General features: G+C 56.4%; 1 protein-coding gene across 5 annotated transcripts; it reads right to left on the bottom strand.

Annotated features, from left to right (window-relative positions):
• Positions 1 to 317: 317 nt before the first annotated feature.
• Positions 318 to 26,886, bottom strand: FOXN1 (forkhead box N1). 5 transcript variants are annotated; one of them, XM_036927869.2, is made up of 9 exons: positions 26,616 to 26,886; positions 13,491 to 13,627; positions 12,620 to 13,078; positions 10,158 to 10,268; positions 8,290 to 8,420; positions 6,897 to 6,993; positions 4,132 to 4,339; positions 3,467 to 3,958; positions 318 to 1,859 (listed from the first exon to the last, which is right to left on the bottom strand). In XM_036927869.2, exons 2-9 carry the CDS (start codon positions 13,611 to 13,613, stop codon positions 1,540 to 1,542), a joined length of 1,941 nt encoding a protein of 646 aa, XP_036783764.2. In that variant the 5' UTR covers positions 13,614 to 13,627; positions 26,616 to 26,886; the 3' UTR covers positions 318 to 1,539. The 5 variants fall into 5 exon arrangements, with proteins under 5 accessions (XP_036783764.2, XP_036783766.2, XP_036783765.2 ...); XM_036927871.2 differs by having other exon boundaries at positions 13,491 to 13,622; positions 26,616 to 26,884; XM_036927870.2 differs by having other exon boundaries at positions 13,491 to 13,642; positions 26,616 to 26,881.

The raw sequence follows: 26,886 nt of genomic DNA, 5'->3' as shown, positions 1-26,886 counted from the left end.
TGCCCCCTTCTTGTGTGAGGAGATGGGAGGTTTGAGGAGGGAGGGGTAAACTCAGGAAGGGGTGTGGGGGTAGGGCAGCCGCTTCCTGGCAGCCTTTTGAAAGTTCTCCTGGGAAGACCTCCCCCACACCTGCCCTGCCCACCTGCCCCCTCATCCTCCCCAGGCAGGTCAGGAAGCCCTCCTAAATGCCTCCCTCAGTGGGTTTGGAAACTTCATAATCCTGGGTACGGGTTAGCATCATGGGCCCAGGGCACCCACAGTCAGTGTGGTATGACCGTTCTGCCCAGGGGGATAGCCTGGAAATGAAGGCTCGGGAGCACAGACCACAAGGCGCTTGCTTTATTGTTCCAGGACAGGGGACAATGGCAGGCCATTGAGGGATCGGCTTGCCCCTGAGCCCGGGGCCAACTTCCAGAGGTTTTGAAGCCCCAGGCCCAGAGTAGGCTAAGGCTGCCACCTCAGAGTGCGGCTTGGGCTCTTGGGTAGGGCACGGTGGACAGCTGGGCCACATCCCCGAGCTCCAGAGGCATCCTGGGTCGGCCAGTCGAACAGAGTGGGGCATGGATGCTCCTCCAGCCTGTGCCGGGCTTCCCTTCCCTGAATGCCCAGGCTGCCTGGGACAGTTGAAAGTTATTAATAATCTGGAACCTAAACTACATGAACTTCTGATAGAGGAGTGAGATTACAGCGACCTGGAGGGGCCCTTCCGGCATCCAAGGCTGGGAGAAAGGACGCTTTCAAGTTTCCGAGGGAAAGGGCTTTTCCAAACACTTTGTGTCGGAATTAGGCTCAGTTTGGTCCTGGGGTGGTTGTTGCCCCTCCTGCGTGTCACCCCTGGGGAGGCCAGGCAGAGCATGTCCTGAAGATGAGCATGAGCATGAGCCTGGCAGAATGGGTGCTACTAAGTAGCAGCCCCCTGGGGGCCCACAGACAACTTAGGGAGAGGCTCCATATCCCCTCCTCCTGGATGGGTTGCTTGGATAAAGATGGGAGAATAAATACAGGGGCTTCTGGGAGAGAACATGCCTGGAGGGGGCCAGGCCTGCAGAGAACATGGACGTCAGAAAAAGGTTCCAGAGTTCTGAGCATTTGGTAACCAAAACCCTCAGCTTTCAGCTGCCCCAGAATGAAGTCAGGCTGTCAGTGATGTAGTCCTGATTCCTCTGCGTATAAGGAATGTGGGTGGGTGCAGGTGTGAATAACTGCATGTGTGTGTGTGTGCATGCACATGTGTTTGCACATGTGCATGACGGCTTAAGTGTGGATGAGTGTGAGCTCAGGAGAGTGCATTTTCTTCTTGCCCAGATACTTGCTCTTCAGGGGCCCTGAGGAGGAGGTGGCCCGCCAGGCAGCAGAAATGCGTGAGGGGCAGCATCCTGGATGATGTCTTCTTGACCCCAGCTGCCAGCCAACAAGTCGGCTTAGTGGCATAGGGGACAGGGAGTGTTTTCCTTCCTTGACCTTTAAGGTGAGCCCGACATGGGCGGCCAGCTGGGACTTCCAGGCCAGGCAAAGGCTGGAGTGGCTGAGGCACATGGCTCATGCTAGGGCCATGGGCTTGGAGCTGGGGCTGAGGTACACTGAGGGACCAGCAGAGGCCGTGGGAGGCGAGGGCTCCAGCTCCATGAAAGCTGAGTAGAGGGTGGTGAGGTGCAGGTCACTCAGTGCCCCAGAACCCCCATTGCTTGGTGGTGCCAAGTCACCTGCTCCACTGCCCGTCTCTGCCAGACAGGGCCCAGGGGGGAAGCAGTGGGGTGGGGGTGGGGGTGGGGGCATCGAAGATGATGTCGGGGATGAGGTCACCAGTACCAAGGGGTCAAGGGCCAAGCTGTCATCCTTCAGCTGTTCCCAGAGGTTTCCTAGTTGAGGGAGAGAACAGGTGTCACTGGGAGCCACCGAGGAGCCCTGCCTGCTCCCAGCCCCTTGGCTCTCACAGGCTAAAGAGACCAGGATTGGAATAACGTTGACTGGGGAACAGGCCCTTGGCACTAGCTGTGTGACCCCAGGCAGTTGCCAGACCTCTCTGATTCATCCTCCCATGTAGGGCAGTCTGAAGGCCCTAACCCCATTGATCTCTGTGGCTCTCTTTTGGGGGGAGTTGGGAGGGTCAAGGATTTGACCCTTGGAAGTGTTGATGCAGATTCTGTGTGCTCCAGGGTTAGCCTGGGGAGGGGGGCCCCTGAAATCTTCCCCTGGCACCTGCCCAGGCTCCCAAGGAAGGTGGATCTGTAGCCCAGACAAAGGATCTTCCAACAGTGCCCTAGGGGACCTCAGGAGGTGGTTGGGCTTGGCTCCCTGGGCTTCTCTGCTGCAGGGCTCAAAGGACAGAAGCAGAACCAGGAAGCACTGACTCTGCGGGACACACTGTGCTGCCACCCCATCCTCCCCTTTGTGTCGTGGGACCTGCACCATGGCAGGCTGGAACCTGGTGCTCCTGCCCTGGGATCAGGGCTGCAGGGTCTGGAAGAAGGGGGGCTGAACTAAACCCTGCAGCTCAAGGTGCCTGGGTTCCAATCTCCACTCTCCTTCTTTCTAGCTAAGTGACCTTGAATAAGTGACTTAATCTCAGTGCACGTCTGTGAAATGAGTATAATAATCCCTCCTATAGGCCCATGTGAGAGAGCACATACAAAGTGACTCACCTGCCGCCCGGTCATTAGTAGGGGCTTCAGTAAATGTTTATGGTAACTCACATTGTCTATAGCTTCCTCTGAGGCTGCTGAGCCCTGCTCCCCACTTCTGGGTGGGGGTGAGGATCTAGCTGCACGTTTCAAACAATAGCTTCCCAAGACCAGGGCTCTCATTGGATTGGGGGCTCTCTGAGGACTGGCTGCCTCTACCTGCTTGTGGATGTCCCCACCCCTACCCCACTCAGGACACAGCAGGGGGTCCGAGGCCTGGGTTACACCCTCCTCCAAACCTTCTGTAGCCAGTACTGCGGCCTTGACCCAGGGAGTGCCCTGAGGTTAAATGGGAATGTTGGGCTGGCTGCATGCAGAGATGGAACAGGACAGAATGGGATAACCAGGCCCTCTCCCTGGACTCCTATCCCCATTCCCTCCAGGACCTGTCTTGCTCTGAGGCTTACATTCTTCCTGGGGGAAGAGCTCTCTCCTTCTGCAATAAAAGATGAACTCTGAGAAAACACAACCACTTTGGGGAATGTTCAGACTATCAGTCGCTCACAACCAAGTATGGACTGGAACATCAGGCCCTGTTCAGCTACCCAGAGCTGAGAGAGGCTTGATGATGGGGTCAGTTGAACATGTTTAGGGCCACCAAGAGGAGAGAGATGGGGGCAAGGGCATTCCTTTGACACCTCCTGCTGGCTTGGGCCTTTTCTGCTTCAGTTGACCAGAAACCAGGCCAATAGCAGGCCATAGTGTGGAGACTTAGGGGGATGGCCACACTGCCCGATGCCCCTCTGCTGTCCTGTCCCACCTCCCTTTCCCCACCTCCAGCTCACCCTGGAAGTCAAAGTCGGTGAGAGAAGGGTTGATGGCATCCAGGTCAGTGCCCAGGTCTCCATCTGGCAGCAGAGAGTCATGCATGGTCCTGGCTGGGGAAGGCTCAGCCAGCAGCTTGGCACTGTGGCTGGGTGGGGTGTGGGCAGGCAGAGGTGAGTCCTGGGGGGTACCTGGCTGGGCCCGCAGCTCAAGGTGCCCGTCTGGCTGCGGGAACAATGGCTGGGGAGGTCCGGGAGGGGCCAGGCCCTGTGAGAGGTGTGAATATGTCTGCCCATAGCAAGAGGGCGTGTGTCCCCCAAGAAGGTCCTGCAGGGCGTTCTTGCCAGGAATGGGGCCTGGAGCTGGGTGGATCAAGTGCAGCGGCTGGGAGAGCCCAGCTGGAGGTGCCAGGGGCCGAATGGGGCCTGAGCCTGCCAGCCCAGGGGGTGGGCAGCCCAGAAGTGGGGAGCCCAGCTTCTCCCTCTTGTCTCCAATGAGGCTGTCCAGCTCTTCTGAAAAGGCCCAAGAGAGAGGGACACCGTGAGACCTCCCCTCTGCACAAACCCTCCCCAGCCTTGGGACCCCGCTCAGGCCCTTTCTTCACTCAGCAATTCTGCTTGCTCAGCTTTTCTCTTTTTGGCTCCTGGGTACCCTGGGCCCTCCCTGTGTGGCCCATCCCCCTCACCCGGCTTGGCCATGCTCTTGCGCACAGCAATGGGGTCTTTCCTCTTCCACTTCTGCAGCTCCTCCTGCATTTTGTCGATCTTGGCCGGATTGAGGGCCCACAGGCAGCCTTTGCGAGAAGAACTTCCTGATTTGTTCTCCACTTTCTCGAAGCACTTGTTGAGAGACAGGTTGTGGCGGACAGAATTCTTCCAGCCATCAGGTGCCGTCTGCCAGAGCAGAGCAAGACAAGAATTCAGGCTGGGGTCAGGCAGCCAGAGCTGGCTCTGCCACCCACTCTGGGGCTTGCGGTCCTCCTCAGCACCCAGCTCAGGCTCAGTACCCTTCAGTGGTGGGGGACGGGTGGGCAGGAACCTGATCACAAGTTATTTTCACCTAAAATCTATCCCCATCCCTTTAGGCTGCCCCTTGGGAGGACTGTCGAGGTGATTCATAAAGGACAGGGCTGGTAGGCGCTACAGAGGCCTCCAGGCTGTCGCCCACCTGGGGGAGGACCACTCTGCAGCAGGTCTTCAGGCCTGCGCATGGCCCCCTCTGTGGAAAGGGCACTCACTGCTCTAAGGTCTCTGGAGCCAGCTTGGGGGAGGGAGTCGGGGGGAAGCTATGCAGTGCTCTCTGGCTGGGCCTGCCTCATCCCTGCCGGAGCAGACTCAGGAGCAAAGGACGATGGGTGAGGTGGCTGAGTGTCCGGGTGTGTGCACAGAGTGCACATATGTTTGTGTGTATACCTGGGTTTTGGTGAGAGAGAGAAAGAAAGAGAGGCTTTGGCTATGTGGATGAGCATCCTTAAGTGTGTCTCCCTGGTGTGACCTCATCTCCTCGGTATAGGTCTGTAGATTTCTCTGAGTGAGGTTGCGGGTGTCCCTGAGGCCGAGTGTGTGAGAAAGTCTCTCTGGGTGTGTATGTGGGGGTATTTGTGATTGCATGCATGTGTGGGTGTGAGTGTTCAGTGTGCCCGGGGGGTGTGCCCTGGTGGGTAGGCCGGCCCTCAGGCCGGGGGTGCTCGTGCCAACAGAATAAACACCCATTAGGAGGCCTGGTCATGCCACCAGTGCAGTAATTGTGCCCAGGGAGGGTTGTAAAAACCATTAGGCTGACTCAGTTGGGTGAGAGGCGGTGGTGGGGGTGCCACTTGGCATCCCCTGTTCCTCCACCTCCAGCTCTGTCCCAGGCTCTGTGACAGTCCTGGGCCCAGCAGGAGCTGACTGTGGGCAGAGAACCCACTCTGACCAGGGGGGCCTCTTCGTCCTTACCCCCTAGCCCCTTTCCCTTTCAGTTTGGGGTTTTTGCTTAATGAAGGGCAGCCACTCCCTCCTCCCCAGCTCACTTGCCCCAGGGAGCAGCCAGGCTGAATCACGCCCAGCAAAACTGGGCCCTGATGCCAGCGTCACTGCAAGCTGCTGGCAGGAGCTGCTGGAGCTTTTCTCAGGGGCAGCTGGCCTGGGCAGGGGGCTGGTTGAGATGACCCCCGAGGCTCCCAGGGTCACGAGGGAGGGTTCTCGAGCCACCAGACCAGCCTGCTGGGGATGCTCCTTCACCTCCCACTACAGTCCCTACTATGCCACCCAATGGGCAGAGCTAATGGGCACTGGGCCCTTTTATGGTCCCATTAATCTGTGACTTTGGGATGCCAGGGCAGCCCGCATCCTAGCACTTCCTGTTTGGAAGAGGGATGGTCAGCACTAGCAATTATGTCCATTGCTGGACACTTCCCCAGTCCCACATCCCTGACTCATGGGGTTGTGGGACACCCACCTCAGCTACCCTGGGAGTGAGTGCTGCCCAGCCCAGGGTCCACTGTATCCTTCCCAGAAAAACGACCTTTAAATGGGGAGTGAGAGATAGAGGTGGCAGGGGATCTTTGAACTAACTCCTTAGGTGGATTACAGGAGAACTGTCAGAGTTGGAAGGAAACGGTGTGCCAGCTGGTTCCATCTGACCGTTTTACAGATTGGGAAACTGAGGTCCAGAGAAGAAAGGGCCTGGCTTTAGATCACATAAAGAGGTAGTGACAGAGCCCAGATTCCAACTGTCCCCCAGTGAAGGGCCCTGCCCCGGTCACCCTGTATGGCTGGCTTCACCGTCTGTGGCCCATCCCATCCTCACAGATGTTTTCTCTCTGAAGTCAAATGTAAACGCAAGAGTGAGGGAGTGATGCAACTGGCTAAGAACAACAACTAGAACTGAAAAAAAAAAAAAAGCTGTTAGGCCTCTTCACTCTCCAGCCCCATAAAACAGGGATTACACGGCTCCCAGGAAAAATAATTAAGCCAGGAAGATGAGATGCAGGGAGGGGCTGGGGGCCAGGCTAGGAGTTGGCAGGGAGAAAGGGCCGAGAGGAACGGTGCAGGGCCCTCACGTCCCTCTCTCTGGCTCACTGACCTCTCCGTGTGTAGGATCTAGTTCCTACAGAGAGGCTGCCAGGGGCTCTGCTGGTCATCTTGCCCACTCATCTGATGGCAGCTCACCAAGTGCAAGCTTGTTAGAATGAAAGCCAAGTGAGGGTTTGCCCCTGACAAGCTTCCCCTCGTCTCTGCTTCAGAAGGATGGAGTTCCATGTGTGTGGAACAGAGAACTCAAGCTGTTCCCTCGGTTACACAGCAGGCTGCAGTCAGTCAGACTTTATGCTGGCAGAATGTAGACATGTCAGTCCTGATAGGCTTCAGGGACCATCCAGCTACATCCCAAATGAATCCTCCGGCTCCAGAGAGGCCTGGCTTGCCCAGGATGTGGGGGTGGTGGGGTGGGGGTGGACCTTGGACTCACCTTGAAGTAAGGGAAGTGCTCCGTCATAAAATTGTAGATCTCACTGACCGGAAGGCTCCCCGTTTTACTGTTCTTAAGGGCCATGAAGATGAGGATGCTGAAGGCAGAGAAAGCTATGAGAGTCTGAACTTCTGACCAGGCCTGGAGTGGCCCCCCAACCCTCCCTGCCCAGGCTGGAGTACTTGAGGACTAATAACTTGCTGCAGAATTCATGGGGGAGAGGTTCACTGAGGTCGAAAGGAGAAGGGATGAGGAAATGGCCACTAAAGTCAGGAATTACAGTTATATGAGGGTCTTGTGGAATCTGAGATACTGAGTTACAATCTTGGTTTAGCACTGGCTAGCTGTGTGACCTTGGGTGAGTGCCTTAACCTCTCTGAGCCTCAGTTTCCTCAGCTTTGAAGTGAAGAAAGTAATATCTACCTCACAGTTGTAGAAGGTACACAGAAGGCACTCACTAATGGTAGTCCTTCCCTGTCAGCCCCCAACCAAATGCATGCACGTTGGATAGTAAAGGGGAACACTAAGGTTTCTTGAGCCCCCACAGTATGCCAGCATATTCTCTCACTGAATCCTTCTGAAAGCCTGAATATTGCTAGTTCCCCCCAACTCTCACTATTTTTTAAACAGATGAATAAAGAGAGGCTCAGAGAGATTAAGTAACTTTCCTAATGTTTCACAGCTAGTAAATTCCAGAGGCTGGACTAGAACCCAGTTCTGCTGGGCTCCGAGGATGCATGTGCTCCTCTCTGTGCATCGTCCTGCCTCCCCGAAATCCCTTATCTCAGTGCTCCTTGCTGATGCTGAAGTTCCTTTTCCTTCCCCTGAGCTCACACTGGCTGATGGCCTGACCCAGTGTGCAGCCTGGCACACAGGAGGTCAAGGGTCACTTGACCTGATTGGGTGAATGACAGTTGAGATGGAAGGTCTCCCAGAGGGCTGGGTGCTGCTGGCCTGGAATTTAAAACCCCAACCCCAGAGAAAGTGCCCCAGATCTGGCAGATGGCGGGCAAACGGAGTTCCATCTGCAGTCCTCATCCCTTACTTGTCTCTGGTAGATCTGGGGCCTTCTCTCTGTACCTAGAGAAGGAGGGGAAAGGGGGCAAGCATCCCCCTACACTCTCAAGTCCTAGGCCCTGGGTCCCAGGAGGCTAGAACTTAGCAGGCTCACCCCAGGCACCAGCATCTGCTGAGTCAACCCCAGGGTTAGTCAAGAGGTGATCTAGTCTTTCCCCCTGCCTCCTGCAGGAATCCCCTCTCCAGCGTCTTCTGGAAGGCCACTGGGTATAACTTCTGCCCTTGCCATTACCCTTATACTTCAAGGATTCTATGCCTCAGTTTTCCCAGGTGTCCTCCTATGCCTCTTCTACCGCAGAGGTGTTGGGAAACATACCTGTAGGAATAGATGGGTTTGGGGAAGAGAGGCTGGTGCCCATCAGTGTTGGCCTGTGGTGCGATCCGCTGGTACGGATAGTGTGCGGAACCCAAGTAGGGTACAGGGTAGCCACTGCCACCTGGTGAGTACTGTAGAGGTCAAAGGGGCAGAGTGGTTGCCATGGTAACCAGCCTTCCCAAGGCGGGGGTCCACTCCCCCCCATTCAGATAGATACTTCTCTTCCTAGTCATGGTCTCCACCACCCATAGTCATGAGCTCTGATGGCAGAGCTATCTGAGGGCGCCATGGGTGTGGACATCTGTGTGTTCCAGAATTCAGGATCTCTGCGGCTCAAAATTCCCTTCCTCCAGCTCCTTTCTCTCTGGCCCCTGGCTGCCATGGTGATGGGGCAGCAGCCTGGCTGAGCCAGGAAATGTGAGGGGTGGCCTTGGCCCCTGCACCCTTCCTGGCAGGCCCTCCGGGCTTCCCTTGCATCTGTCTCCTGGAATGCTGGGCCGGAAGTGGGGTGTCCAGTTTGGGCGTTTGCTGGGCACTGCCACCTTTTACGAGTTTCAGTGGCTCTTTGAAAGGGCTGGTCATGGTGGTGGGCAGGTGGGGGTAGGAGGTGGTTTTACGGCAGAGGGAGTGGCTGTGGTGCCAGGGATGGTATTTTATAGGGGTGAGGGGAGTAGGAGACTCTGACTGCCCCATCTGCTCCAGGCTGAAGGGCTCTTTCCAGGTCACCCGAGAGACACTTAGTGCCTGAGTCACCCTCTCTGCAGGCTCCATAAAGCCCTGGGTGCGGCCATCTTGTTCGAGGAGGGGGTGCGGAATGCAGAGAGCATCAAAGTGGGGCTGGGCATGGCGAGGCCATTCACAGTCTCATGGCCCCTCAGCCCTGCTGTGGCTCAGGCCACCTCAGGGGCTCGTGCCCCAGGACAGACCCAGAGCCTCGGGATGGCTCGGCCGCTCCAGCTGGGCTCCCGTGACAGTGCGAATGACCCCTCGTGGGTCCCCTCTGCTTCCTCCACTTCTTTCTCTCCCCCAACAAAGCAAGGAGTCTGACACTACCCACCCCCTGGCCCCACCCCCCCTTGTGCCTGCCTCCGTGGCTTGGCCAAGATCGGGGCCAGTGCCAAGAGCTGGGAGTAGAACCTGCTCCACAGGCAGGGCCTGTCTCAGTGCCAGGCTGCAGGTGGATGGAGCTGGGCGCTGGGCAGCCACTTGCTCTGTCTTGCCCAGTGACTCCCGGGAGCTGCCTGGCTGCTATGGGGCTCTTTTCTTTCTCTTTTTAAGAACTCCGTCCCATGCTGGTGTGGGGCAATTACTTGGCATCCTGTTTATCTGGGAGGAGCTGAGGCTGGGCAATGGGGTGAGGAAGGGGGAAGGGGCCTAAGATGATGGGGACTTGGAACCTTCCAGGTGGGAAGGTCCCCTAACCCTACTTCTGGTCCTACCCTGTCTAAGCTAAAGAGAAATTTTAAAGCGAAGCTCACCTAGCACAATGTGGCTGACCCAGGTGGGAGCCCTTGTTACCTGCCCCACTCGGCCTTGGGTGTCATCCCACACACTCCTTTTCTCTCTGCCCCTGTTCCTGTCTTTGGCTGACTCTCCTCTCCTCCCTTTTTTGGTTTACATCTGGGGCCCTGCTCCAAGCTTAAACCCAGTCTCTTTTCTGAGGCCTTTCAGGCCCTGGCAGGGTCTCAGACACGCCCCATCCACCCCTACAGAAACGTGATTGCTTCCCTCCCCATTGGCCCCTGTCCCCTACCCTGGGTGACCCAGCGGCCCCTATCCGTCCGCCCAGGTGTGCACTCACATATTCCCTAACACATCCATACATCCTGAGACACTGGGAGAAGCGTGCCCACCTGCTGCAGACCCACCTGGTGGAAGGGGGGCTGGGAGGGACAGTACATGTGCTGCAAAGGGGGCTGGTAGCAGTACAGCCCAGGGCCACTCTCCAGAGCTGGGGGCTTGACTTTGACTTCCGAACCCTGTAGGAAGAAAACACGTGACCAGGCTGGGCCTTATTTTTCTTCCTTCCTCTCCTCTGGGTCTGAAACCTTACACAAAAGCAACCTTACTCTCCCTCCCCCAAAGCTTATTCGTAGAGAACAAACAGAGAACAGAGGAGGGCAGGGGGTTTCCTGTGGGGCCTCAGCAAGTGAGTAGTGGAGCTGGGGCTGGAATCAACAACTACTGCTCCCTACCCGCTACCTCCCTGCGGCGAGACACAGAGGCTGGCTGTTCAGAGAGGTGGGGGAGGCTTGCCAGGAGTCACACTGAGGCTGGGGTGGGGCCAGAGATTTCCCTGGAGGGACAGAGGGTTACAGTGCCCGACCCCCATCACCAAGCCTGATTCAGGGTCTGTTTGCGGGTTCAGCGTGGCCAGCCTCTCAGAGCAGGTGTGTGAAGGTCCCCTGGAAAAGGCCATTGCTCTAGAATTTACCCTGCAGAGCCGCAGGGAGGGGAGCTCAGGCAATGGCCAGGCAGGCTGGTCCAGCTGGGGCTCCCAGGGCTGCCACCACTACTTCTGTGGAGCCCAAAGGAGTGCCAGCAAGCTCTCCAGAGGGGCCTGGTGAGTCCGCTCTGCCCTGTCCCTGGGCCATCCCAACCCAGGGCCTTTGCTCCCTGGGCCAGGCAGTCTACCCAGTTGCCCCATGGTACCCTCTCACCCAGGCACAGGGAGCCTGCAGCTGTTGCTGCTGGTGGTGGCCAGACTCTAGCTTCCCATGGGTTGGGAGCCCCACATGGAGCCTCTAGGGTCTAGCACAGAGCTCTGCTCTGAGTAGGGCTAGACGGAGGGTACAGCTAGGTACTGGAAAGTGAACAAGACCAGGAGGAGGTTACCTGGTTACCCACTCCTCCTGGGGTTGCCAGGGGCCTTGGGAACCGGCATTGGAGCCTAGTGGGTCAAATCAGCTATGAGCTCTTTCACGGTGTGCCCTGGGGTTGCTGATGCAGGGATAGCCGTAATTGTAGAATCTCAGGCCTGGAAGGGCAAGAGCCCGTGTCCAACCCCCTCATTTGGGAGATGATGGGGCTGAGCCCACAGGGAGGAAATGATGTGCCCAGGGTCACCCAGTAAGTGGGTCAGCTCGCCGTGAGTCTCTGGGCCTGAGCTCTTCTCCACTGTGTCGGGGGTAAGGGAGGGGGCTCAAATCGCAGCCTCACCCCTTCCTTGCTGAGGGACAACTCAGGCCAGTCACTTGGCCTCTGTGAAGTCTCAGTTTCCTCATCAGAAAAATGGGATAGTGGGAACTCTTTAATGGGCTGTCGTGAGGATTTAACACTTGAAAGAGAAACATCTGGCATAGCAAGCGGCCAGGGGCTAGTGCTGGGTGGACATCTGGGGGACGATAGCCAACATGACGGTGCCCTCACTGTGCGCTGCTGTCCTGTTCAATGGGCCTGAGCAGAAGCTGTCGAAGGGCCCCAGAATATGAACAAGGCCCTGCTTCAGCCACACCTGGTGGGCGCCTGTCTATCTTCCAAGCCCGTAAACAGGCCTTTGTCGGGTGTGGCCTGGGGATGGACTGGGAGCCTGTCTGATAGCAAGAGGAGAGGAGAGCCAGTGGGCATCCACACCCAGGGCTCAGCACCTCAGGGACCTCCAAACCAGGACTGGGGAGTGGGAAGCAAAGCTCTCTGTCATTTTCTTCTTCCCAAGGTACCACACCTATGAGGCAGGACTAGTAACCATACCTTTTGGGAGAAGCTCAGGTTGGTTAAGTGGTTTGCCCAAGGTCATACAGCTTGTGAGTATGGGAAGGACACATTGACCTTCAAAGGTGCTTTCAAGATATTTCTCTGAATATACACAGGCCCCACTCTGGGCAAAGGATGGGGCCCAGAAGTGTCCTTTGAGAAAATGTAAGTCCTTTCTCAACTCCGTGTACTGATGCTGGAGAGAGGAATATTGTACTCAGTGGCTCCTCCCTAAACCCTTTCTCTTGGCCTCTGGAATGTGTTTTTCTTCTCACATTTGCATATGGGTGCGTAGGTCTGGCTGGGGATTCTTGACACTAAAACAAACAGAAGTCACACACTAGAATCCTGACTCAGGAGCCCCTGGGAGGCTGCCAGCTTCCTTGGCCTGACCTGCCTCCCCGACCTTACCCTTGCAGGCCGGCCCAGGCCAGCATCCCCTCCCCAGCTGACCTGGAGGCCCAGAATAAAGCCAAGAGACCCCAACTCTCTGAGCCTGCTGCTTCCCTGGTGCACACTGACCCTGAGTGGAAAGGTCTGGAAAGGGAAGGTGGGGAGTTCGACCTCAGAGGACTTGTTCTGGGCTCTGGGAACTGGGACGGGGTAAGTAGGGTGCCCACTGGCCACTGATACTCACCAGGACTTGGGGGCTGTGCTCCTGGCTGGGGTAGGGGAGCCCATTGCACCAGGTCTCTGCTGAGAAGCCAGGCAGGAAGGCCTCGGTTTCCCCCACATCCACGGGGATCTCCTCGAAGGTCTCCAGCACCCCTGGGGTCTTAAAGGAGTGTCCGTCGAGGGCCAGGGCAGTCTGAGCCTCAGGAAAGATGTCCTCATGGAAATGCCGCTTGTATGGGTGGAAAGGCACATGGCTGCCCTTGAGGAAGCGCCCAGGGCCGCTTGCTGGGCTCTCCTCAAAGCTGAAGCTGGGATACTTGTCTGAGGGTGAGAGCCGGAAGGGGCCCGGGCCTGGGCCTGCTGGGCAGTGGACTTGCTCAGGACCTGGTGATGCGACGCTGGGACTTTGTGGGGGCAGTGAGGAAGCCCTTTCTGGGGGTCCATCAGGCACAAATGATGAGCAGCTGAAGCCGGCATGCTTCTAGGGTGGACAGAGGGTAGAGAGCCTGTGAGCAGAGGTTGGACCAGGACCCTACTGTGTGCTAGGGTAAAGGGGCTGTGACTGAGCTCTGGGGGGGTCCCCTAAATGATGGAGGAGACATGGCCTACCCTTGGAAGACCCAATCTGATGAGAGCATACTGCTCTGTACCTGGGGTGCCCCCAGTTGGATGGATGCCCAGCCCTGTCCTGGGAAGGTGCCAGACTGCAGGGACAAGCATAGGCCCATATTGGAACACTTCTGGATTCTGGGCTCACTGGGTACTTGTTTGCCGGTGGAAGGGACTGAACAGATCCTTGGAGATCCCTGGGGGGGGGAGGGTGACTGGTCCACCTGCTGCTCTGGAGCCCTCAGGCTTTGGCCTCAGCCCAGGCCGGGGTGTTAGGTACTTACGCTCTGTGGGGCAGGGGAGCCTGGGAGGCCCGGCGCCTGCATGAGGTCCCCTTGGGGCTCGCCCTCCAGTCTGGCCGGGCTGGGCAGCGTGACGTCAGACTGCGGCGGGAGGAGTGACACCATCACCCAGTCCTGGCCTCGAAGAAAGCCCGCTGTGGTGAGAGTGAGGACCGGCATCCAGGGTGAGCAACCCAGGCCTACCACCTCCCTCCCACCCCATCCCTGGGCAGGGACCCCGACCCCAGCCAGACATCTGATGAAAGAGAGAGGGAGACTGACAGATGACAGACAAACGGAGAAATATTAGAAACAGAAGGAAGAAGGTAAACAACAGGAGAGACAGAGCAAGAAAGACACAGGAGAAGACTGGTGGGGAGAACGGAGCCAGAGGGAGCAGAACGGAGGCAGCAGAGAAGTGAACCAGTAGGGCTCCTGGCGAGGCCCTGCCTCTGGCTCCTGTGCCCCCTCTGTCTCCCATCTAGGTGACTGTGGCAGGCCGTCTGGGTTGCAGCCTGAGAGGAGGGGGAGCTGGAGACTGGGTCGGGCCCAGGCCTGGGGTGGAAGTGATGCCCACGGCAGGTCACGCTCTCGGCAGAGGCTGGGCCTGTGGTGCCATCCTCGGGGGCCGTGGCTTGGCTGGCATGACCACAGTGTGCACCTGGGGACTTGAGGGGTCCTGGTTGCCTAGTGGCCCCGTGAGCTTGGCATGGCACCAGGGAGGCCACCGCTGGCCTGTGGGGGAAGCTGGCATGTGCCGTGTCCGCTCCATCCTTCAAAGCCCACCTTGCACCTGTGCCTGTGCAGGCTGCTGCCCTTCCTGGGCTTCGGTTTTCACCATTCAAAAAATGAGGGGTTCAGCCTAGATGGTATCTCAGGGCTCTCTCTGCTCAGACCTTCTAGAATTAGGGAACTCTGTCCCAGCCCAACTGAGTGGTTAAGAGGGCTCAGCTCAAAGCCAGCCTTGGCCTTTCCTCGCTTGCAGTGTCAGCCAGGCTCTCTGAGCTTCGGCATCATCAGCTACAAAGCACAGAGAGAGAAGAACCTGGCTTGTGCGGATGCTGCAGTAAACGGAACCACGCAGAAGAAGTATTCATCACAGCGCCTAGCACATAGTAAGCACTTTATAAATGGCGACTCTTGTTATTGATATCATTAGTAGCACGGCTTCTACTACTGCTACCATCCTCAGCTCTCTGACTTCCTTTCCCACCACCTGCAAAGGGCAGTTCTTGAAATTCCCTCTCTTTGCCCAAGCAGTCTCTGATAAAGGCCACTGTTTGCGGAGGGCCTGCCCTGGGCTGGCCACGGTGTAAATGATTTGGGGAATTTTCTCATTGCTTTGTCAGAACAAACCTGTGAGGAAGGCACATCATTAACCCCACTTTCCAGATGAGGGAACGGAGGCTCAGAGGGGTTACATGACTTGCCCCAGTCCCATAGTTAATCCTTGATGGAGTCAGGATTCAAACTCAGATCTGTCCAACTCTGGAAGCTGCACTATTCCTACATTTTGTTCATTTGGTGGGGGACAGGGTGGGGCTGGGATGAGCTGATGGGACAGCCAACAAGAAAAGCATGAAGTTCACACTCCCAACTTACTCAAGACTCCCTCTATGCATGTCCCAAGGCAGGTCCTCCCAGGAGCTCTGGGAGGGATAGATGGCCTCAGTGGGCCCATGGTGCCCAGCCTGGGGTCGGCACATCTTTGCTAAATAAACTCGCTCCTTTGTTGACAGGGGATATCAGGGACAGGAAGGGAGGGCATTTGCCCAAATCCCTGAGGGGATCAGTGGTGGAGGGCCTGGTAGCTGGGTGGGGGCCTGGTGGGAGGCTCTCCCGCCCCTTCAAGAGTCTCCACCACCTCTTCACCATGTCCCGCGCCTGCCGCTCAGCGCTCAGCAACGGTAAATGTGGCGTGACAGGGAAGCGCAGAGCTGGCCGTAATTGGACACCACAGAGGAGCAAGCACAGGGCCCAAGGGGCAGGGCAGCCCACCTCCAGCTCCGCATGACTGCCGGCCTGCCCCCTCCCTGCAACTCCCTGGACAGCTCCTGGACAACTGGGACCTGCCCCCCACCTGGCCCCAGCCCAGAACTGCTTTCCCAAGGCGTTCTCCTAAACCCCCAGAAGCAAGGCCAGGCGCCTTCTTCCCCTAGGCCTCAGGCTTTGTCACCCATGGGGCCGTGGTGGCTGCTCTCTCTCGCAACAGAATAGCGTGCAGTTAAGAACAAATGTTTTGGATTTGGGCCAAACTTAGCCTGAGTCCTAGCTATGTCACTTCCTGGTTGTATGACTTTGAACAAACTGTATAATTCTCTGTATCTCACTTTGTTTCTCTAATGTATGGGGCTTTTGGACCCACCTCACAGGGTCATCATGAAGATTAAACGAGATGATGTGTATAAGGGGTCTAGCATTTAGAAAATGCTCATGGATGCATGTCACACATCTGGCTTCATTGTCCAAATGTGGCTGTGGCCTCTGACCCCAGACTCTCCTCACCCTGATGTTTTCACTGCTGCAGGCCTGGTGAAGGCAGCTGCCTTTTCTAGCCCTGCCTTGTATACCTGGCCTCAGGGGGCTCAGACCTTAGCTGTACTCCTCTGAGACATGAACCTAAGGAGGCCTCTCTGACCTCAGTTTGAGCCACAGCTCTTAGGGTTTGGCCTTCCCAGAAGGACCCCTGCTGCACCTGCCTCAAACACATCCTTGTGCCAAACCCTATATCCTAGGATGTTATCTGTAGCCAGGGCTGACTTCCTGCATGTCAGAGTCTTAACTAAAAGCTTCAGTTCACAGTCCCCACTTTCCTATCCTGGCTAGGCCACCACACCACCCTGGGTCCTCCAAGCCCCAGGGGCAGGATCAGAGCCAGGGAGGCTCTGCAGCATTCAGAGGCCCACCCTTCATTTGCATTAAGGATGCAGAAGTCCCTGAATGCTCCTCAATGCAGGGCTTCTCTGGAGAGGTTTTATAAATGACTCCTGATTCAGTGGTAGCCCCTTGGTCACCTCAGCAAAAGCTCTATTCTACAAAGGAGGAAAGGAGGGCCAGAGAAGAGGTTAAGTGACTTGTCCAAGACCCCATAGCCCCCAACAGGGGGGTTCCTCCACCAATTGCATTCAAAAGGGCCCTCACACCTCAGGGGCTGGGCAGAGGGGTCTGACTGGTGTATATGGGGTTGAGGGTAGCCGGTGGGCACTCCTGTCCTGCACAGGGAAAAGCTCCCTGTGGGAGCAGGTGAGACTGCTGTGGCTCCTGACCCCTCCCTGGAGTAGCCTGCAGAGCCCCTGAAGTTGGATGATCTAGATTAGAAGCTCTAGGGTCACTGGGCTTGAATCCCAGTCACTGCGGGACTTCAGTTGGACAAGTCACTGAAGTTCCTTCCCTGGGCCTCAGTTTCCTCATTTGCAAAATAGGGCTAATAATACGTATCTCTCTGAAGGATTAGATGAACTACTGCTTGTAAATAGCTTAATGCATAGTACATGCTCAATAAATGATAGCTATTATTAATAATTAGCAGTGGGATAGTGTTAATTTAAAGCATGAGCTCTAAGGTGGCGGAAGGGAGAGCAAAGGAAACTCCTGTGCCACCCACCTGTCTTTCTGACATCCCCCTCCCCCATTGCCAGAGGCTAAACTTCCATCCTCTAGACTCTCTGGCCTCAGAGATCATTCTAAGCCATGCCCCTGGCAGAGCCAGTGCCAGTAGAAACTTCCAGAGATTAGAGTAGGAAGGAGGGGGTGATTTCTGGATCCCTCAGGAGGCCTCTCTGATGGCTCCTGTGTCCTGGGGCTGGCAGCTGATTCTTCAAGGAGGAATCTTTCCTTGAAGTCTAACCTTTATCCTACCTGCTTCAGTTCCAGGGAACACAATGGGATGCCTGTGTGCACAAATATCAGCACACCAGTGCAGGCGGTCCAGTCAGCTCTCCTCCTTTCTCAGATCGGAGGAAGCTACCCCAGATGGCTCTCGGGACCCCGCCTCTTAGTGTGGGCTCCCCCAACCCACAGCCTGCCCCTTCCTGGGCTGGGGCTAGGCCAGGGCTCTCAGTGGTGGACTGTGCCCTGGAGTCCCTTCAACTGTAAGGAAGATCATCATCGCAACTCCACATCCATAAATCTCTTGGCAGTTTACAGGCACTTTTGTATCCATCATCTCATTTCACCCTCCCTTTGCCCCAGAGGGGAGCAGGCAGTGGAGTGCTGGAGACGGCTGCCATGGGCCTGCGAGAGTCAATGGTGCCCATGTCTTCCCGGCTCCACAGGTTCAGGGAAATCAGCCCAAATCAGCCATCGTGGGTGGGAGTATTTATCCATGGAAATTAGCAAATATTACAAATCAGAGCTTTTTGGGGGGTGGAGGAGAGCTGGTTAGTGAACACAAGATCAGCACACCACTGGTAGGACAGCAGGGAAAAAAATATTTTTCAGGGGAGAAAACTGAGGCCCAGAGAGGGGAAGCGACATGCCAAGGGCCACACAGCTAAAACTGAAAACCACATCTCTTGATTCTCAGGCCTCGAGAGCCCCAACCACACCCCCACACAGACACATTCCAGACGTGCAACCTGGCAAAACATTAGCTGAGGACCATTCCAGTATCCGGGCATTCTGCCCGCCCGCCCTCTGCTCTCTGAACTTCTCCTCCTCTTTCCATGATCCTTGGAGAGTGAGAGGGCAGAGATGGGGACAGAAAAAGTAGACTGCATCTTCCCCGGAGTCAGAGGGAGGAAAGAAATGGCACTCCATCCTGAGTAGGGAGCGTGACAAGTGCGAAATTCCACGGAGAGCAAGTCACCGGAATCAACAACGATCATTATTGAATCCCTGCTCTGTGCCCTTTTGGCAAACAGCCAGGCCCTGTGCCCCCTTCACCTAGCACATCTCCCCACCTGTCAGGGACACTTCCCTAATGTCTCAGGGCTCAGGGGGCCGGTGTTTGCTGGTTGTCTGACCTTGGGCAAGTCATTTGCTGTTTCTGCACTTCAGTCCCTTGTAAGTAAAATGAGGCGCTGGGACCATGTGTATCTAAAGATGCTGAGACAGGTCCTGTAGGTGTATATGGCCCACAGAGCTGTCAGCTGGGCCCTCGACCCCTGCCCTGTCTTCAGGAGGGACCTGCCTGAGGAAATCCTCCAGGGGATCAGGAACAGCTGGGGGAGTTATTATACCCAAGAAAAGAGTGATTTAATATTACCACTCTTATTTTATAGATGAGGAAACTGAGGCTTAGAGAGGTTAACCTGACTTGCCCAAGTTCACTCAGCTAGTAAATTATGCTCCCCAGGATTCAGACACAGGCTTCAAAGCCAGTGTGCTTAACCACTACACTGCCAGGCCCAACCTCCGGAACAATCAGCTTCCTTGCTCACACCTGGAGGCCAGTGTGGCTGGAGGGGGGCAAGGTTGGAGGTTTCCTTGGAGGGTCTGGCCCTGCATCCCCACTGGGCAGCTGAGTCAAGGGCCTTCACTGGGCTCTCTCCACACTCCTTCCCACTCGCTGCCTCCTACCCACCCTTTACGGGCAGGTGGAGACTGTGCAGTTCCGCCTTAATGGTTTCTGTCACTGGCTGCGGCAGCATGTTTTACGAGAGGTGGGGCTGGGCACAGGGCTGCCTGTGGCCCCACCCGGGCTCCGCCTGCCTGGCTGCTGGGAGGGGTCCCCTGGAGCAGTTCGTTAATTACCTAGTTGGGGGTGGCGGGGAAGGGCCTGGGGGCTGCTCCTGAGGCTTGGATACCAGGAGCCTAGGGATGCCAAAGAAGAGGGGGTTTCTAAACTCCTCTATCTTTTCAAGGGTGGGATTTCTTAGCCAGATTTCTGGCTCCTCTGGCTCTTGACCTATCTCGTTTTCAGGAAATGGGTCAGCTGCCCCTGCCCCGAGGTCTGATTCAAGAGCTTTGTGAAGCAGCTAGGGACAGAAGGGGCAGGGGTGGAGAGGGGAAGAAGACCAAAGGATAAAGAGCAATCATGTCCAGCTTGTGATGCTTTTCTCAAATCTGAGCCACTGACACCTGCAACTGAGTCATTCCCGCCTCCCGAATCAGGGCTCTCCCAAAGGCCACGTCGGTCATTCCCCTGCCTCTGGAAGCAGGCTGGACCTAGAGCATCACTCGGTTTGCCCGTCCCGAAAATGCATTTGAGCCATTTTCCATGCCTGGAGCTGACCTGAAAAAGTTCTTCCAGATAGCTGACCTGAATCTATCTTGTAATCTTAGTCCTCTTGCCCTGTCCTTTCTGCCAATCACCAAGGGATCCTCCAGAGGCTTACAAATGGCAGTGGACTCTTTCCTTCTTCAGCATGGGTCCCAGCCTTGCTGCAAATGCCTGACTCCAACAGCTTCCTATCTTCCCACTCTCCTTTGTCCAGTACCACTTCTTCTCCACCATCCCTGGCCATCCTGGGTACCTTCCCATCTCCAGCCCACCTCCACCCCCTGCCACCCAGACCAGACCCCAAAGGAGCTGAATCCAAGCACTCACAGTGGGCTCAGGGCCATGGCCACCATCAGGGCTTCGGGGAGTCATTCAGCCCAGCAACACCCCAGGAGCCTCCATCAAGGTATAAATACTCCCACATGCCTGGACCAGCCCCCTGCCTGAGGGCTGGGGTGGGGCAGCCTCCCCAGGCCAGGCAGGCAGGTCACATGCCCCATAAATGCCACAGGACCGCAGGCCCTTCCCAATAGTCCTGGGAAGACCAAATGGGGCCTGACCTCTCTAGATGGATGGCTGATGGGTGGATGGATGGATAAGTGGATAGGTGGATGGATGAAAGAATAGATGGATGGATGGAATGGACAGATCAATGGATGGACAGATTAATGGATGGACAAATGACTGGATGGAGAGCTGAACAGATGGACAGACAGATGGATAAATGGACTGTGGGACAGATCAATAAGTGTAAACTGCCTGTGGATGCTCATTTGGTTGATGGGAAGGTAGGGATGCTTGGTTTAAGGAAATAAGAACTGTTACCCCTCAAACCTCCCATCCTTCTCTTACTGAGACACCTACCATGATCCCTTTCCTCCTCTGCTATGGCCACCTGGTCTGAGACACTGTCTTCAGTGTTCTCACCACTCCTTAGGTACCCCTTTCCCAAGACCTCCCACCTAAACACCATAGCCCCCAGGCATCTTTGCTCTTACACTTGGCTGGCACCCATGGTCTGCCTTTTTCTCCCTCCTGCCCACTCCAGCATCTAGGCTCGGAAGCTGGGAGCCCACCTCCAGATCTTGCTCCCAGAAGCAAGGTTAGCTTGCCCTCCAAGGTTAGCAGGGGCAGAGGGAGGCAGCATTCTCAATTCCAAGAACAGGAGACCCTTAGATGGGCACCTTAGGGAGAAGGTGGCCTCTACCCCCACCTTTCCCAGGGATCTTTAAAGGTCTGACTGGGTCTGATGGTGGCAACAGAATTGGCAAGGGACTTGTAGGTGGATAATGTGACCTAGAACCATTGGGGACCTGATTGGAGAACGGGGCTCCTTGAGGCAGGTACTTCTTGCCTGCTTGATCCTCCCGGGGGCAGTGTGGAGAAAGCAGTGGTCTGAGGCCTTAGACACTGATTTTCAGAGGAGTTCCTTCTAATCCTCAGTCTTCCCAGCTGTGAAAGGGATCAAGGAGTGGATGGAGAAGTGAGGAGTGTCTGAAGGAACAGGAGGATTTCTCACAGACTACGAACTATGTGGCCTTCGTCGTTCCTTACAACATGCCTCCTCCAGCCACGCAGGCTGACGGGAGGGGAGGAATGTGCTGAGGGATGGGACAAAGTTTCCTGCCTCTGAGCATCCGCTAGCTCTGTGGTCCTGTGGTCCAGAAGTCGTGTCCCTACAATGAAGTCGCTCATGGCCTGGGGGTCCTCCCCTGGCTCCCTGTGGGCTGTTCTGGTAACTGACTGCCAGTAGTGGTGATTGGCGGCTGGGGACCTGAGCTGTGAGACCCGCAGGAGTGCCCGGAGCCTTCTTGCATGCGCCTCAGCCCCTAGCCTGATGTTTATTGTCTCAGAGGCCCCTGGCCGCTCTGTTCCCTCACAGGGAGTCCTGAGCAAGGACCCCAGGAGCATCCTCTCCCAGTTCTGCCATTAATGTGGCTGGGCATGGGAATAAACTCCAGTTCCTCCTTCGTGAAATAGGGTCCTTGTCTTTGCTCTGCATACCTTACCTCGCTGAGTGAGACCCGGAATGTCAGACGCTCTGAGGAAGGTGAACTGACACTGTCTTGTCCAGCACCCCTGGCTCCCTCCCCTGGGGGCCAGAGCCCATGGGATTTCAGGAGAGGGATGGGGGTTGAGATCTTTTCGTCTTAACTGCTTGCCCTTCCCAGGGTACTCTCCATGGGGGCGGTCAGGAGTGCTCACATCCAGCTGGTGGGCCCATCTGCCTGCCCATCTTAGTGCGGACATGGTATGTGGCTCAGGGTCCTACCATCTCGTGGGCCAGGGGCCTCTTACGCTCTGTACATATCATTATCAGGAGGCCTGCTTATTAGAATCAATCTATCATTAGGGATATTAATTCTGCCACCACTACTAATAACACAGATCTAGCACAAGACAAATACATACTGGTGCGGCGGGTCCCCTGCTGCCAGCCACAGCACGCACGTGCACAACACAAGGCAGGCTGTAAGTTAACCGCTTGAACTCACCAAACTTCGGAGTGAGAAGAACACTGGGAGACCTTCCCACCCAGTCACCTCCCTATTTGACAGATGGGGGAACTGAGGTCCTGCCTTTGGAAGGGATTGTTCCCTGCTATGCAGGTCCCTGGGCATCAGCCCATCCTCCCAGCGCCTGGGCTGGGTGAAGTCAGCTTCATTGGTGAGCAAAGGCTGTGGAGTAATGGCAGGTTCTGGGGTGTCGCCCTGAGTCCATCCAACTCCTGGGCTCCAGCCCCGACCTTTCTCCCTTAATTACCCCCAGATCCTCCTGAGCTTGGCATGCCATTCCAAAGAACTTTCTATCCAAAACCCTTCCTACCGCAGGCAGATTGGACATGCTCCTGAGGAGGCTCAGAGAGTCCAAGCCTCCTCTCCAAAGCCACATGTCATGGGCGCCCAACGTGAGCCCCGTGGGGACATCTCTGGCTGCTGTGGTCACTCTGGCTCTGCTAAGTGGGGAGTCTGGTAACTGGGTTTTCTGATCACAGTGATCTGTGTGTGTGTCCTCCAGCACATCCTAGGCCTTCCAAGACTGATGGGCTGCTGGAGTCAGGGACATGGCTGTGGAATTTACAAGTGTAGGTGGAATCTCCAACTGTCTCCGGGCAATCCGGTTCCTGGAACACGCCCCATTTCAGGTGTGTGTGTGTGTGTGTGTGTGTGTGTGTGTGTGTGTGTTGGTGCCCAAGCTGGCTGTAGTTTGTCAGAAGCAGTAGTTTCAGGCGGGGGAGGCAGGGTTCGAAGTTCATGATCAGGCATCGTCTCATGAGCAGGAGGTGGAGAGTTAGGGTCAGACCTCCCCTGGGCTCTGTTGCATCCTGGGGGGTTTTGAGGAGTGCCCACACCTGGAGCTTTCAGAGCAGAGTAGCCATGAGAGCATGGGATCCCTTTTCACTGTGACTCACAGCTGGCTCTCGAGTCAAGTTGCCTGAGAGATCACGATTCAGCTAATTCTCTCCCCAGCCCCATTAATCTGCGCTGACTAAGCAAGAGCCACAGGCGGGGTAGAGACCCAAGGATGCTCATGATGGCAATCATTCCTCAACAGCCCATCAGGCCTTCTTGCTTCAGCTTCTGTCCTGCAACCTGCTTTAGGCCTGGCCGTGCCTGATTGGATTGGTTACACTCCCAGCCCCTGAGAAAGGTGGCCACTGCCTCCCTTTGGGGCCTCTGAGCATGTCTCTCCATCTCCCGCTCCCCCTGCCCCCACTGCAGTGTGGAGAGGTCTATTTGGACGTCAGACCTCAACTTATCTTGTTGCACTTGAACTCATTTTAACTGTCCAGCATCCAGCCACCTTCCAGCATTCACTGCCCCTGGCCGACGGGATGGTGAGATCCTGAACCATCCCGTGCCCCCACTAAGGTGGGCAGGCAGGGATGGGCTCATCAGCTGGATGTGAGCACTCTTGACCACCCCCATGGAGGGCACCCTGGGAAGGGCAAATGGTTGAAGGGGATCAGGAAGCTGAGGGCTTCTCCAGGAATGATCCCGTCCTATCCATTTTGTCCTAGTGGCATGGCTCTGGGCTTTTCCTGAGAACAGGGAGAACATGGAGGACCCACCAGGGACACGCACTGGCAGGGATGAAAATGCAGATATTAAACTCTAGGGGGCTCTCTGACACCTGGAGAGATCACCCTGGGGAGGCAGGGGTAGTGTGCGAAGGGAAGTGGGGTTGAGGATGAGGATGGAGGTGAGGCTGAGAGGGGAGAGACAGATGGGGTGGTGGAGATGGAGGTGAACTTGGGATAGGGATAGGGTTGGGCTATGGGAGGAGACAGGGCCTGGGTGGGCAGTTAGGGATGGGGTGGGCTGAGGTTGGCGATGGGCACAGAGATAGAGGATGAGGCAGAGGCTGGGGATGGAGAAATTGGAAAGACTGGAATTATTCTGGGACCTTTGTGCTTCTAGGATGCACTCTCCCAGAGGTCACCTTGTCATTCCCCTTCTCCTGGGCATGTTGCCAGCCCAACCACACCCATCCCAGATCAATGGTTGCCTCTCTGCTCAGGAAACCACCTCCTGTGGTGACATAGTCCGACCAAACTCAATTTAAAATGCTGAAACGTCTCTCTGAAGTCTAATGTCAGTCTCCCCAACTGTGAGTGGGAAGGAAAGAGGGGAGGGCATACTGGTGGGACCTCTGCCCCCTGCATCCCTCTGTTATGGGGGAATAAGGGGAGGTGTGCAGAAGTGTCTCCCAGTCGCCCCTCCCCATTAGAGTATGGAGCTGTGGGGCCCAACAGAGGGGTGGTGGGCACGGGGTCTTCTCTCCGTCTCTTCCTGTACACAAGCTCCCAGAAAATTGCAGTGTGACTTAGTAAGTCTCTGGCTATGTGCTTGAGCCCTATAAAAGCAATGGGGGCTCTGCTGGTTCATGAGGACTCAAGCTAGAAGGAGGGGGGTTAGACATCAGGAAGAACTTCCAGGCTAGGAAGGATGGAGAGCCCATGGGAAGTGGTGCTGTGTTGCTTTCTTGGAAGCCAGGGGGGACGCTCCATGGGGCCTAAAGGGAAGCTCTCCCTGAGAGCTCTTCCTAGAAGACACATGCCACCAGTGGGCTTTCTCCCTTGTCTTCAACTTTCAGAAGTCTTCTCTCTTCTATGAATGATGAAAGCTGGTGGTTGGGGGCAATGTGGGGTCAGTGTATGGAGGAGACAAAAGATGGGAGCAGGGAGGGGTCCCAAACCCCCCAATCTTTCTTTCCCCTCCCCAGGAGCGGAACTGAGAGGATTCTGGGGCTCACCGAGCCCCTGGGAAATAAAGTCCTCTGAGAACTCCCTGGCATTCCCGGGAGAACAGGTTCCTGGCCCTGGGAGGTGAGTGAGGCGCCGGGCCTGGGGGGGCAGCATGCCTCAGCAGGCCCTGGAGCCGGGAGCTGAGCTGCAGAGGCAGCATGGGCGGGGCGGGCGGGGAGCCGGCAGGGAGCCGGCAGGACATGCGCCTCTTCCCATGGTGTCTTCCCTCCTGTGGATCCCAAGCTTCCCCAGGACCCAGCCTGAGTCTGGTCCTGCCTAGCCTGCACCAGAGAGAGGGGCCAGGATAGAAGGTGCCACCCCTGCATCAGTTGAGGGTGTCCTTCTACTGCCTTTATCTAGGGGGTCAGGGAATGACCAAGGTGGTAAAAGGGCCTCAGCCAGGCCTGATGGGGGCAGGAATGGAGTGCAGTGCACCCACCCCAACCCACCCTCCAGTCAGATCAGCAGAACTGGCTTGTATCAGTGAGGAAAGGAGAAGGCTATGGGGCCAGCTCAGCTGGCCCCTGCAGCTGTGCAGACTTCGGACTCCTGGAAGGACTTCATGACAGTCAGGGGACCAATCAAGTTTCCGCCCTTGGGATCAGGAAAGTGAGGAGGAGCAGCCCTGTCTGGCATGGGAAGTGACCAGCATAGGGCAATGGATGAGATGACTTCTCAAGAAACTGACCCTCTTTGCCTGGGTCCTCCCCACCGCCCAGCTGCACCTGGCCACATGGCTCACACCGACACCCCTCCCACACACACACCTGTAGGTGCGGAGAAGCAGCAAGCACACCCACAAGTTAGAGTCCATTCTCACTCTAACTTGCTTCTTTGGCTATTTAGGGGGACCTGGGGGACTCCACGGGGAATGCCAGAGCCTAACCTGACTAGGTAGGGGCTGAGGAAGAGCCGTGGGAGCTGGTGGAGGCTTCCTGCTGCCCCAGCTATTTCCCTAAGGGCCTTCACTCCCCAGACACCAATTCTAGGCCTCAAGGGTCTTAGAGCTCCCTGCCTACCCCCAGGTCTGCCCACCAGGCCTCTTGGTTTCAGTGGTCTTAAGGGAGAGAGATGCTCTTAGACCTCCAGGGGATTCTGCCTTGAGCTCAGCATCAGGTACTGGCCATAGCACCTGTTTGCCACCTGTCTGCTTCTCCACCAGGTGCACCATCTCCTTCCTGCAACCCAGGCTTGCCCCAGGCCCCAGGTGTCTAGGCCCCAGCCCAGCTGCGCAGAGATGGTGAGCGATTCCTTGATGAACACACACGCTTGGCACCCCCCAGCCCCAAGCTGGGTTCTCTCCTCCCTACCCAGAAAAGCCACTAAGCTGGGAATCTGCCTCCCTGTCTTCCCATTCTAGCACTTCCAAGACATCATTTTCTCCCAGCACAGGGTGGCTAAGCACACCCTCTCCAACACACAGGGACACACACAAACTCTGAAGAACACCAGAATGAAAAGCTGTGCTACAGCAAGAAGGATTGAAGTTAGACAACCTACAACAGGAATGAAGGGTGGAGCAGGAGGAGGGGGTCCTCCTTGGCCTCCAGGCACTCACCCCACTTCCTGAGTCTCCCTTGAACTGCAATGAGAGGATGGGAAGCGCCCAGGTGCTCCCAGTTACTCCTGGGGCCCGTTAAAAAAATCACCCCCCGCCTCATGCCCTGGCCCAGCCCTGCTGGCCTTCACGGCTGACTTGGGACGGGTCTCCTCTTACCTGCTCAGTGAAGCAGGTCGGCGTGGGGGCCCGGGTTTGTGGGGCCAGGAGCTCCGTCCGTCTGTCAGTCTGTCAGCTCGGCCGTCCCAGGTCTGTGCTGACATCAGGTGAGGGGAGGCAGCTGCTGGGTGAGCCAATAATTATGATATCAGCTTCCCCTTGCCCTGAGGGGCTGCTGCCAAAATGGGGAGAAGAGCAAGGTGACTAAGAAGCTAGTTTTCTCCTTGGCTCTTGTTTGACAGGTACCAGCTCCTGTGCCTGCCCTAGCCGC

This window comes from Manis pentadactyla, chromosome 4 (genome assembly GCF_030020395.1).
Source record: "Manis pentadactyla isolate mManPen7 chromosome 4, mManPen7.hap1, whole genome shotgun sequence".
NCBI lineage: Eukaryota > Metazoa > Chordata > Mammalia > Pholidota > Manidae > Manis > Manis pentadactyla.
This window is presented reverse-complemented; position numbering and strand designations above follow the sequence as displayed.